The 12,886-nt window shown below is 37.7% G+C and overlaps 1 protein-coding gene across 1 annotated transcript; it reads right to left on the bottom strand.

Moving 5' to 3' along the window:
- Positions 1-212: 212 nt before the first annotated feature.
- LOC113680651 (uncharacterized) lies at positions 213-12,824 on the bottom strand. The gene is made up of 13 exons (XM_027197683.2): positions 11,744-12,824; positions 10,833-10,952; positions 10,539-10,641; positions 9,533-9,644; positions 8,105-8,381; positions 7,443-7,571; positions 6,503-6,602; positions 6,043-6,115; positions 4,888-5,433; positions 2,686-4,159; positions 1,847-2,108; positions 1,159-1,186; positions 213-847 (listed from the first exon to the last, which is right to left on the bottom strand). Exons 1-13 carry the CDS (start codon positions 12,247-12,249, stop codon positions 501-503), a joined length of 4,077 nt encoding a protein of 1,358 aa, XP_027053484.2. The 5' UTR covers positions 12,250-12,824; the 3' UTR covers positions 213-500.
- Between the last annotated feature and the right edge of the window lie 62 nt (positions 12,825-12,886).

The following is a 12,886-nucleotide window of genomic DNA, read 5'->3' as shown; positions in this document are numbered from 1 at the left end:
CAAGAAAGCAATCCAAGACCCTGGATCGAAAGGACAGCTCTACTGGAAAAAAAGAGGTGCCATGTCCCGCAAATTGAGAAAATGGAAAAAATTGCATCTGAATTTACTTTTATCGCTTTTGAACTCTGATTTGTGAATATGCCTAACAGAAATGAAGTTCCTTTGGTCCGTTCTCCTGTTTCAATCTGGAGTTCAGCACGATGTCTCCCACGTTTAAATTAAGCATGTTTATTATCTTTTGAGTATAAGTATGTAGTGACAACATGTTACAGAAAACATTAGATTATAATTGAGTTGAGGCAATTCACGCTGGTAAACTTCAGAGAGAGAGAGAGAGGACAGTGTATTATGTTAAACTAAATAGCAAACGATATGTAACTGAACCCCTATGATTTATTCTATAACATTTTATTGTGGTTGGCCTAACAAATGAACACGGACCACAAAGAGTTAATGGGTTTCAAAGAAGCCTACGATGTCGTCTACCCTCAGAACTCAGCTTATTCCGTTTTAGAGTCGACAGTGTCTTCAACACTACTCTCCATCACACCCTGTGACTCCAGGCAGTACCGAGTACAGAGATCTTCTGTGTCTGACTCCTCTTCCATCAGCGTCTTCAACGCCATTCCAAGAGCACAATATGTGGCACCACTTCCCTGAGCCCCTACCCAAGTACACAGTGTAGCAAAGCACTTGTCAAACAGGCTTGTTTTATCGCGCTCAATATGCTCCCGATGTTTTTCGTTTAGCAGGATGCGGCACAATTGCTCCCACTTGTTACCGACATCATGCGCCAGGCGCAGTTGATCATCATGAGACACCACACCAGGTTTAAACTGCAATTGGGCTGTAGGGATAGTAAAAATTGGTTTACCAACACAGTTACGGTAATTCAATCGTTTTACTAAAAAAGATGAGTAAATAGGCCATCTAATCAACACGGGACACGGAAATAATATTGACATTCAGTTGAATGGAAAAATTAACTGTCAATTGCAACATTCTGGAATTACTCTGGCTAGCTTTGAGCGCCACCGGCTCAAATTCAAAGGCAAAGTGCATTTTTCAAATGTGTTATTAATCAGGGCTTTGTGAAAGTCTCATCCATGCAAAGCAAGAGAGTTGTAATAATTAATCCCCAAATAACAAATTATTTACCTGGATTCTGATTTGTGCAGCGTAAATGCTATTGAACAAAAATAAATAAATTCATTAAACCCAGATCTGGATAAAGAAAATGACCAAGCTTTCACGTGATACATTTCAATCCAATCAACAAAATCCACCGTCTTGTAACTCAAAATCGTTCAGCAGAAAAAAAGTCTGTCTAACGGTAAACAGGCAACTGATTACACAAACTAGGATGATTTATGATCACCTCCAAGACCAAGATTATACAATCAATCAAAACTAAGGCTATACAATCAAACAACAAATCAAAATCACTAAGTCATACACTAAATACATATATCAATTCAGATATTTCTAATGAAAAAAACTACGAACGGCATCTAAGTTTCTTTTGTATCATACAGTGACTTTGGAAAACTGTTGTGTCTTGATGGATGGTGTTTTTCAAAAATGTCAAACTTGATGTTCTTAATGAACAAATCATGTGGTCCACTCTTATAATGCCACCTTGTCCAAGTCTCCCAGATTTTTTCACTTTTTCCCTTCACCACTAATCCCCCACCCCCAACACCTATTTAGTAACTGAACACATACTAGAGGCCAGTCCAAAATCCCTCTCTTTTCCATGTAATTTTGTGCAGAGAAATTCGGTTGATTTTGGTCACATTACCTAATCCTGGTTATTGGTCAACTGAATCGTTAATAGTTCCCATACCTTAACCCAAGGCTTAAGTTTTTCCTCGCTGAGCAAACAACTTGATGATCTGTAGGTTCTGTCACACATCAAAGGCTTTGATACTAAAGGAATGAAGTGTGAACAGTCAGGATGAGGACATGAGCGTGCACGATGCCATGAACAGCCCTCGGGATCTTCGTCTTCACCCATACAGAGGTCACATCGGGCACACAGCTCCCACTCCATGGAGTGTAACCACGGATGCTGCACACAAAGAGACTTCAGGGTACGTTCTACAGTACTGAAAAACAAAGCAACTTTAACAAAGTAAATCTGCACCACTTTGTCACCGACGAATTTTTAGACGAGATGTTTTGGCTTACACTATTTCTGTTTAACGCTCACTATAGGATACGAATTGTAGGCTGAGTCTGTGTTTAAACACTCAATACATCTCCTATACTAAGTTGCTAATTCAGAATAAAATTCGCGCTACTCGCTCTTTGAACCACACCAGTTCTTTTTCAACAAAAAAAGCTCTTTGGTATCAGTTTAAACAGAATGCGAGGAACTACCTTCTTTGTGCTTGTGTATCACATCATTAAGTGTGATTTACACCTTGAAATATTGTTACTTCAAATGTTTTATCAATATAAAAACTGGAAAGGGGGACTCAACTAAACTTCCCGTTTCCATTGCTATTTTCAATTTTTTATGTAATGCTTTAAAAATTACGAAGTGTTGATCATACAGTCCGATCTTCCAGTTGAGGGTTCAGACTTTGTGCTCTAACAGGACTAATTCGCATTCGATGATGAACTTTTTGCTCATGTGAAGTACAAGATTCCGAATTAAATTTATTTTTGCACATCACCAACCTGCAAATATGTCGGCAGATGGAAGCCGTTTCTCGTCCATCCTCAGACTTCCCTTCAAAAACCAGATGAACCGTTATGACACTCTTGAAGCAGGCTAACGTCAAGTTGTAGTTGCTTTGCTGGCCGACGACAAATCGAGCTGCGTTTGCGAAAAGCTTCGGTGGAGTGGCAGGACACTCGGGAGAACTTTGTTGACCAAATAATACCAGGAATCTGCAGAACACGCCATAAGGAACATATCCAGAGGAAAATTTAATGTAAATTGGAGCAAGCTTCCCTTGACCAATCAGTCCAGATATATCTTTGTCTGGTTTAGCAGTCAGCATCGAGGGCACAAGATAGACCACTTTGCCATTTTGCTCATTCCAGTGGCAGATGAGGTTGCTTTTTTCCATAATTAAAATTAGCATTTCTTGGGAGAGTTCAAGTTTAAGTTTCTTACATGTATATTCAATAAGTTCATTAGACAAGATCCCGTCTTTAGCAAGAATCCGGCGATGTTCCCGAATTTTCATCGTCTCTCTCTTGCCGGGGACACTTCTAAGAATTTCACAGAATACATTGATCAGCCATTGCGGGTCGAGTATCACCAGACTGTTGAACAGATTTGACTCGTCTTTAAAGTAGAGAACTGCGCCGCAATCGCACAAGAAATGCAACAATTCCTCGCTATCTTCTTCCACTTCGAATTGGCAAATTTTGTTAGAAACTTCTCTGAATTCCATTCTGGTGATGTGCTTGTATCCTTTGCTGGCTAAGTGATGAAGTAACTTCTCAACGTGGAGCCACTGCAACGGTATGAGTTGCTTGGTGTGAGGCAATGTTGACGCCACCGAGATAATTTTCTCTCTAAGTCTGTGGACATTTTGATCCTCATGTTTAAAAGGCTGTCCAGCACGAGTGTTGTCGACAACAAATTTGTCGTCGACGATATGGGATGAAAAGGCCTTGCCCTCAAAACTCTCGAGGATCTTATTCATGGCATCCCATGGATCTCCAGTCACTTTATCGGCATGGGTACCGACCAAGATGACTGGGGGTTGGGCAAAACCCTGAGGATCTACGGCATTATGGGTAGGATTCCGAAAAGAATGAACCAAATCCATCCACTTCATGAGATGATCAAGACTAGACTCGCCCTTAGTCGCTGTCCTGACCCCCGGCTGTTTGGTTTGCTTTGCACAGTTATCTGCCCTTTGTAACAAGTCTTTGCTCAAGTCAGACACAAGTAGATACACAGCTTCACGCGACATAAAGATGGGATGTAAGGCGTGATACAGGGATTGACCTGCGAAGTCCCAGATCACTGGCCATATCTGATCTGCACCAACTGAGTGATTGTCTTGTTGAAGCATACGTTCTACCAAGGTCATGACCTCCTGTGACAGATGACGGAAAGGTTCGGGGTCATTGGCGAACACTTCATCTTGGAGGACTGGTGAAGTGGGCTCTCCAATAATATTTTTCTCCCCCGCTGATAAAAAAAAACATTTGAAAAGCAATTTGAGTCAAACAACTCCTTCCACATAAACATGATGTTACACTAACTTCAATTGCACACGATAACCAAGTAAAGACGTCTAGCCCAAAATTACGAACACTGTACACGGTTAAGCATAATAATACAAGTTTAACTTGGTACTAGACCGTCATATTTGACTCACCACGCTTGATCAAGGGGTTAAATTGTTATTCAAAAGATAAAATTTGGGTCACAAAACCAATCCACAATGTCCGCCGAATAGAGATCTTTCGGGACCGAAGTTGATCGAAGACGTTTAACATTACTCTAAATCTGGCCCTGGTTGTTCAAAGCTGGGTTAAGGTAACCCAGGGTTAGTGTGAAATTTGATTTCAGGTCTGAAAACTTTAAGAAAAAATTCAGTTGAAATCTTTTTGCTTGCAATTTGATCATTGGATGTTCTAAAAAGAATAGTGAAAATTTTCCCAAAAAGACTTGAACAAAGAAATAAAGAAAGCTGGATTCAAATTTAACCCTGGGTTAGAGCTAATCGGCCTTTGAACAACTGGGCCCTGACAGTTACTGAAATGGACTAGAGACCTGCATGCATGCAGCTGACCCAGGATTACTGCTAACCGGCTTGAGGACACCTCGGAGAACACCAATGTTACCTCTCACATGACGAAATCTACACATCGATACAAAGTCTGACTTACAAACTTAAGCTCTTAAACACTTACATCCAATATATGGGAACGTGGGTGAGCCTCGAGAGCTCCTGTCACCACTTGATGAACTTCCGTAACCACTGGATGGAATACTGGTCCGTGAAAGATTCTGTTTAAAATCAAACTCTTCTTTGCTGTGCACCCCATTAGACAGACTTTGTTTAGTTTCAGGTTTTTCATCATGCACATCAGAAGCAGCAGATTTACTGGATGTCTTTTCTAGTTCGTCATGGCCTCCTGACAACTGCCTGACTACCAACTGAGCTGTATTGTGATCACACATAGTGGTAGGTAACTCATTAGGAACTGATTCTGGTTTCCATGCCTTTTTTCCGACCCCTAACAAAGGTGGGTCCATCTGCACACCTGCTGTGCTGACTTCATCTCTGTTGAACTTGTCACCCTTGAGTGATCTTTTAACACTTGTCTTGCCTGCATAGTCTTGTCCAATCAGCATGACTCTCACACGAATGTCGCATGTTTTACCATGCTCTAAAGCTCTGCTGTAAGCCTCTTTGGCTTTAATACCTCTTGCTAGAATGGCAGGTGGAATAAGGCCTGCGGGAGAGAAAAATACCCTCCCTAGCTCTGTCTCTAACTCATTAGATTTAACTTTACAAGGTTATGACTGTAACTGTGGTGCTATGCTGACAGGAAATTGGGTCAGTCAGGGCACTAAGCTTGCATAGGATATTTCACAGGCTAAAAGTTTAGGCACCAGCCCTTGGTCAACACAGAGCTGCTTTTCATGTATGCTGAGGAAGATTTAAGCCTATCTGAGAAACTGGAGATCCGATTTACATCTTCATTAAAACTGAAAAGTCACTAAGAAACTGAAAGCAACATGAAATGATAGGGAATTAACATCCCATGTAATTTTCTGTGCATTTATCAACTTCAAGAGGATAATCAACTCATAACCAAGTACAATTTCAGAAGTTTTAGACTACTACCCAAACATTCAAAGTACAATTTAAATCAATGACTCAGGGCTGGTGTATTATGTGTATTATATATATGGCTTCTCCAGGCATGCTCCTACGTGAGGAATAGAAGAGTACTGTTCAACAAACTGAAAAAAGGTTCTAGAAGTGATTAGGAGGAAAACAGGGCTGACATCTTCAAGAGCAATGATTTAGGGAAGATTTCTCAAACACCAAGCCTTACCTTTTTTCTCTTTATTAAATTTCACTGTCTCAGTGAGAATTGTAACTAAACAACCACTCTGGCATTTATAGTGCTGAAAGATAAATATCATTATTTATTGTAACTATTTAGTATTACCATCAATTATACACATCACTCTGTGCCCTAAGCTATTGCCTTAGGCTGCATTTTAATCTTTCCTCTGAAATAATGAAATAATGTCTTTCTTTATTAGATATTTTCCTTTCCTTTACTAACTTTCAACTACACTACTCATGTCTTTAATTCAATACTATACTTTAAATGTATATGTTGGTCAAACTGCCCAAAGTATGTTCAACATAAGAAACCAGAAATAGCCTGATGCACATTGACTATCTGGAGTATGACTAAACTATATGACTTACAAATATTTTGACTTCCAAATATTGTACATCATTGTGCTTCTTTGATTAACTTTTGGTACGTCATTGGCACTCACCTCTACCAATTGAGACACGCTGCCAAAGTGTGACTTCTTATCAATGTTGTATGACTGATTCTTGTAAGACACTCGATAGGACTGACGCTTGCCCTGAAACCTACAAGCAAAAACACAAACAGCTCACAATGACATACAGCACACAAGTGCATGGGATCAAATTGGACACCAATGGCTCACAAAAATAGAGCCCTATAAACAGGATGGTTGTACTAGCTCCATTAACAATAAAAGCTTGTTGTTTCTGACCACCAATCTTCAGCAATCAGCATAAAAATTGGATCATAGAAGATGAGTAAGTTGTAATTAATATATGATTATACAATTTGCATGCACTAATGCCCCAAGTTACAACAAACAATCGCCTGGTTGAGAATACCATCAAACACATTATCATTAGCCAGCCCTTTTTAAGTTGAAACACTCTTAGGTCATACAACTCAATCAATCACTACTGTCAAAAATATGTTTCAATCAGTGAGACTGGAGGACCTGAGTATGCAGAACAGAATCAATACACATTACAGGGATAAACTACAGCTGTACTTTCTTGAATGCAGATATTCACTGTTCAGAACAAACCAACAACACCTAACACCACCTGCTTCTGTAAAATTTAAGGACTGAGATTCCTTGAAAATTCCAGAAATATATGAAACCCCATGATCAAGAGAGACAACAACAACAAGAGAGAGCTGTTCAACAGAAGATAACTTGGGAAAATGTGCCAATATAATTATAATAACTATTAGAAACAAACCTATCACAGCCAAACATAATGTAACACATTACAAGATGACACTTAACTTGTCAAATTAATCAAAAAAAGATGACTAGCACTAAGCAGTTGAAAAGAGTGATCCATACTTCAGGTGTATACATTGTGAGACACTAATTACTTTTGATTTCTTATAGTTGTCATCATTGATAAATAACTCACCAGACCAAAAGAGCATAATCTCCTGGAGAATTGGCACTATCTCTTATAAGGAACATTCCATCAGTCACATGGCCTAGCTCCTTCACAACAGATTCTATTTCTTTCTCTGACATTTTGCCAACATACCAACTGAGTAAAAAAGAAAGGACAGAGACAAGATTTAATCACATTGAATAACCGGTGATAATGTATGTTTGTATCAAAAAACCATAGTTATCCTAAAATCATAGTTATCTTTACCCTTAATCTGGAACCCAAGGTAATTATTTAAAAATTCCAAAGAAGGTTAAGATGAGAATTGATCATTACAAGGAAGGCGGTGATGATGAAATAGAATTTTTTTAAAAATTGTAACCAAAACAGATCATTTTTTATATCTTGGCATAACATACAACATAGACTTTGTCTTGATACGAGAAGTTGATCAGGAATAATTTTAAGGTATTAAATAGTGGCACAGTGGACCCAAACCCAACCCTAACTACTCCCATCCCTCAGATTTGCATCACACCCTCATAAAGTGAACAGATCTTTCAATAAATGTACCTTAATTAATACCAGACCCTTGAAGTTTCTTATTAAGACCTTTTCAAATTCCCCTTTGATTCAGAGTGGACAGGACACTAACTAGTTCAGAGACTAAATTAAATACATGAACATACTCTTCATTCCATGGGTGAACTTGAACATGAATAGTTGAGTTGTTCAAAATACGATGGTCTCTCAGAAAAAACTTGTGCATCACCAATGCCTTGTCATTAAGTCTTATTAATTGAGAGTCAACAGGCACTCCGCTCAATTCTTCAACTTGTTTCTTCAAATCATCCACTTGACAGAAAGGACTTGTTAGAAGTGAGTAAGTCTCTTGTCCAACTACCACAGTAAGATTAATTTCTGGGAGCAAATTTGTGCAAAGACGACCTCTTGACACGTTTTTGTCTGAGGATAATCAAAACGTGAAAGAAGAAAGGAGTAAATTACAATTTCTTACAAAAAATCTTGTACAAAGTTCCCATGAAATATTTTATGGAGAAATTTCCACATAACCAGGATACCATTAATTGTACAGAGAATATTACATGGCTGCGCAGGGATACAAATTTTATCTTCGAGTGCTGCAAGTAAACTTCTATATACTTTCAGCAGGAGAAGATAAAATTTGTATCCCCAAGCAGCCATGTAATGTTCTGTTTATTTTATAGATACTGATGAAATTCCTACATAAAAGACAACTTTTTTTATTCATTTTCGAAACAGCAAAATAGTGCAGTTAAAGTGGTCACTGGTAACATCACTTTCCGAGACTTTGGCAAATCTTCCTGAATGTTATTCAAGCTCAGAAAAAGTATCAATGTGAAAATTTGGCAGCTCATTGAGAAATTCACCGATAACTGTACCGTCTTCGCACTTCAAAGCCATTTTGTAAAATAATGAAATTTCAAAAGAACTGGCCGCGTGCCTGAGTGGGAAGTTCTCTTATGATTGGCTAATCATGTTAGTAACCACAGCAACACCAATATCCTCACACATGAAAGATAAAAACAGTATCCTCACTGCACATGATGAAGATATGATTTTTTAGTAAAAGGAAAAATCCTGGTATTTCATCAGTATCTATATAATAAAAGAACTTCTGTCACCTTGAACTGTCAACTTCTTTCATGAACACACTAAAAACTGATTAAAAACTTCAAAGCTTTATAAATTTTTAAAAGGACAAACTCTTCACAATATAATAAGCACAACTCTTGTGGAAGGAAATCAGGCAGGGATGTCAATGATTGGTATTTATCATTTTCTTTTTCAGTAGAAAGAAAAGTTTAAACAAACTCACATTTGCACATTACTGGGGCAAAAATATGCAGTCTATCCATTAATACTGTGCAACCAACAAGCAGAAAAGAAAAATATCCCTACTTTTATCAACACATTATTGTATATACAAGTTACCAGTAACAGAAAACACATATAAAATAATATTTACTGAACCTGTGAATACAGTGGAGCTGCAACAGAGTTGTTACAATGTGTATGAGACTGTCACAAAACTTTACATCACGTCATTGCAATGAATGTGTGATCATAATTACCTTCCCCTGTACACAATGAGGAATCATCTGTGCTTCCATTAGTAACCTCTTGTCTGCTTACAGGCTTGGTCAGTTTGATTGGCAGCCAATGTCCTGTGTTGTTTTGGTAAAACTATACGACATAATAAAAAATTATTATGATACATCTGGTACATCAACCCTTTATAAACACATTCAATAAGAACTGCTTCACATGTTTCTTCCACCTACTTTATTTAAGAAATTGCTTAGAGTTGAAAATTTTTTATAAAATTAAAGGAAACATTTAGTCACAGAATCTGAGCCCTCATATCAACCAAATTTTATTCAAGCCAAAGAAAATAAAGTGATTTCAGACATGATTTGCTTTGCATTTAGAGTAAAAAGTCTTTTTCCCCACTGCAGGATATGCTTTCACTGAGGGGTGGCAAGTTCATTTACATGTAAATTTCAACTTACCAAGCAACTTCCCTGTTTCTTAACATGCATGAAAAGTCTCTATTTTTCTCAAAATTATCTTGGTCAAAGATGCACCCTCTCCTTCCCACTCCCACCCTTCCCTTCTCGGGAGTTGTGCCTTAGCTGCTAAAGATGAAAGTTGTCTTTTCATTTCACCTTGCCATCTTCTTTGAACAGTACTGAGTTTAGTATATAGAGTGTTAATTAGAAGATGTAAGTATGTACTGTAAAGTAAAGAGGTACTGAGTATAGTTTATAGAATGTTAATTAAAAGATGTAAGTAGATAGTGTAATGTGGAAATGTATAATTATAATAATTTCAATTTAACTTTAATGAGGTTGTCTAAAAGTGAAGGAAAATTGTTATGTAAACTTCATCTATTTAACTAAGACATTTTGTAAGTTATTAGTAGTTAGTTTGTTGTGGGTGGGGTTAGTATGTGGGTGAAAGTAGTTTTTAACTTAACCAGGAATTAACTACACTGACAACCCTGTAAATTTAAGTCTTTAACACTTAATTTGTCATAGCTTCGACTGAAACTTGGTAATCTTCAATGTTGATACTCACTGCCACCATGTCAGAGATGCTGTCAAAATACTCTCGATCATTAACTGTGAATTGCATCTTCCTGCTCCACGACACCTTCCAGTAGCTGGTTTTACCATCAATACTATGACATCAAAGAGCAGAACAACCCCTTTCAATGTTGAAATATTACCTCAAAATCTATGAAGAGCTATGAGGTTCAAAAGTAATAAATTAATGGGGGGAGGAGAGGTAGCTAAGTATCTATTATCATGAATAAATGTTCATTAAAATTTATCAGTAACTGGAGGTAGACTTAAGTACAGCCAAACTTACCATACAAAAATGATGTAATCTCCAGGATAACTTAAACTCTCTTTGACAAGGAATTGTCCACTGCTTGCAGAGGACATGATCTGTTCTGCTTGGTCGCAAGATATTTTCCCATGGAACCAGCTGTATTGAAAGCCGCAAAGAAAACAAATTTATAATAAATTACTACAGGGGGCATTTGCATGTACTGTAACTTATATAAAACTGCTTTTACCCTTTTTTCTTTTCATAATATAAAATCTATACTAGTAATTGCTGTAGGCTTTTAGTTAAGGTCTGTGTTGCAACTACAAAGAATTTAACTTTCTTTTGGTTCAGTCTTGAATCTAGCCCAGCATTTTTTCTTTTTCCTTTTTTTATCAACTTGGATTGGATGAATTATATAAATTGGATGAAAATTAATTGGCCTGCATCATATGAAGGAAAACGTTAAAATAAAACGTTTAAAACATTGAGCAAACAAACGAATGATACTCAGCTAAGTAAGGTGTCACCAATGTGAAAAAAGATGGATGGACAATTGAATGAATTTGTGAGCAGATGAACAAAGGAAAATAATGCAGAGAATGAATTAAACATTGTACAGACATAAGAATGAAACTCAGCAATGAAAAAATCTATCACCATGTAAATAAATGTAATTAGAGACGAATGATCGATTGAATGTCAATGAGCGAAGAAATGGATAACAAAATTTTAACATGCAAGCTCATATCTCGTTATTTTAGCGCGAAGTAATGCGAGTAATCATTATACCTATAGTTGCTCATGTCAATATTCAAATAATACATTACTACCTTTCTAATTATTGGAAAATGTACCAAAAATGACGGCGTCTTGATTTCTCATTATTACTTATTAAAGAAGATCACGTACTTGTGCTGTTCGCGCACTCATATAACATCAAAACTTACTTTTTCTCCCATGGATGGATTTGCACGTACACAACTGAACCATGATTGACTCCAGATTCGTCCAAACTGTTAAAGGATTTCCCTAAGCATTTGTTCTGGTAAGGCGAGTCTATTTGGCGCAGAAACAGACTGTGTTCTGGAACACCAAGCATCGCCCGACTCGACAACTTCTTCCTCAGATCGTTGATGGTGGAAGATTGCCCTTCTTCGAGAGTTACCTTCAGAACTCTTCCTGTTTCGGTCACAGCATTGATAAAAAATGAATTTACTGAGTTCAGCTGTTTGTAGGCCACATGAATGAGCGAGCCTGGTTTTATCAAATACCCCACACTAATGCTATGACAATCGATCTCTTCGCCATTTCTTTTCTGCGAAAGACGCTGAGAGGTAGGAGGAAGCCCAGTAGCTTGAGATATCACTTCTTTTAGCTTGTCAACAGCGTCTGAAGATTGCACCTCCACAGCAATTGTCTTGGCGTCCAATAAGTTGACATGAACACGCATCATGAAACCTGCTAAAATTCGACAAAACCCGAAACAAATCAGATGAATCCGTCAAATCACTTTAAAATTATATCTGGGATTTTCAATTGTCTCTTTAGCTTCTTAGAAAGCGCCTGTGTGATTTTAAGCGATGATCAAGGAAAAAAATCCAAGAGAATCGTCCAAAGCCACGTTAACCTTTCGCAAATCAATGAACACATAACGAAGAGGAACTGAAATTGACGTCACGTTTCCGTTTCTGGAAAACGAACCAATTCTTCCGGTGGTAATACAGCTGATTCACGTGGTTTCTTCGTTTCCTTGCCTTTTTTCTCTCTGATTTCTCTTCAACAATCAGTATTAAAATCGACAGGAAAAAGTTAGGATTACAAATAAACAGTGCATTCGTTTTAAGGGATGGGGGCTCGGTGGGAGGGAAGGGAGGGTAAGTTAGTGAGTGCCACAAATAACTCTGCATTCTTGACTGGTAAATCAAGAATCTGTTCCAAATCCAGTCTCTCTTTATCAGTAAAGTATGTCTGAGTTTATAAATCAATGCCCGACTAATGATTTGATAATAATCATGCTCTAACTCAGTCGTTCAGGAGGACCGAGCCTTCACTACATAACCTCGGAAGACTGGTAATTAGAGAATCTCAAA

The sequence above is a fragment of the Pocillopora damicornis genome, chromosome 8 (assembly GCF_964200805.1).
Source record: "Pocillopora damicornis chromosome 8, jaPocDami1.2, whole genome shotgun sequence".
NCBI lineage: Eukaryota > Metazoa > Cnidaria > Anthozoa > Scleractinia > Pocilloporidae > Pocillopora > Pocillopora damicornis.
The sequence above is the reverse complement of the archived record's forward strand: the minus strand, read 5'-3'. Positions and strand labels throughout refer to the sequence as shown.

What these genes read in the sequence shown, in the direction of transcription:
- LOC113680651 (XM_027197683.2), bottom strand. Translation starts at nt 12,249, where the DNA reads ATGATGCGTGTTCATGTCAACTTATTGGACGCCAAGACAATTGCTGTG. An exon ending in CTCATTGTGTACAGGGGAAG is followed by an intron (nt 8,382 to 9,532) that starts GTAATTATGATC and finishes GATTATCCTCAG; the next exon opens with ACAAAAACGTGTCAAGAGGT. An exon ending in GCGTGTCTCAATTGGTAGAG is followed by an intron (nt 6,116 to 6,502) that starts GTGAGTGCCAAT and finishes TTTATCTTTCAG; the next exon opens with CACTATAAATGCCAGAGTGG.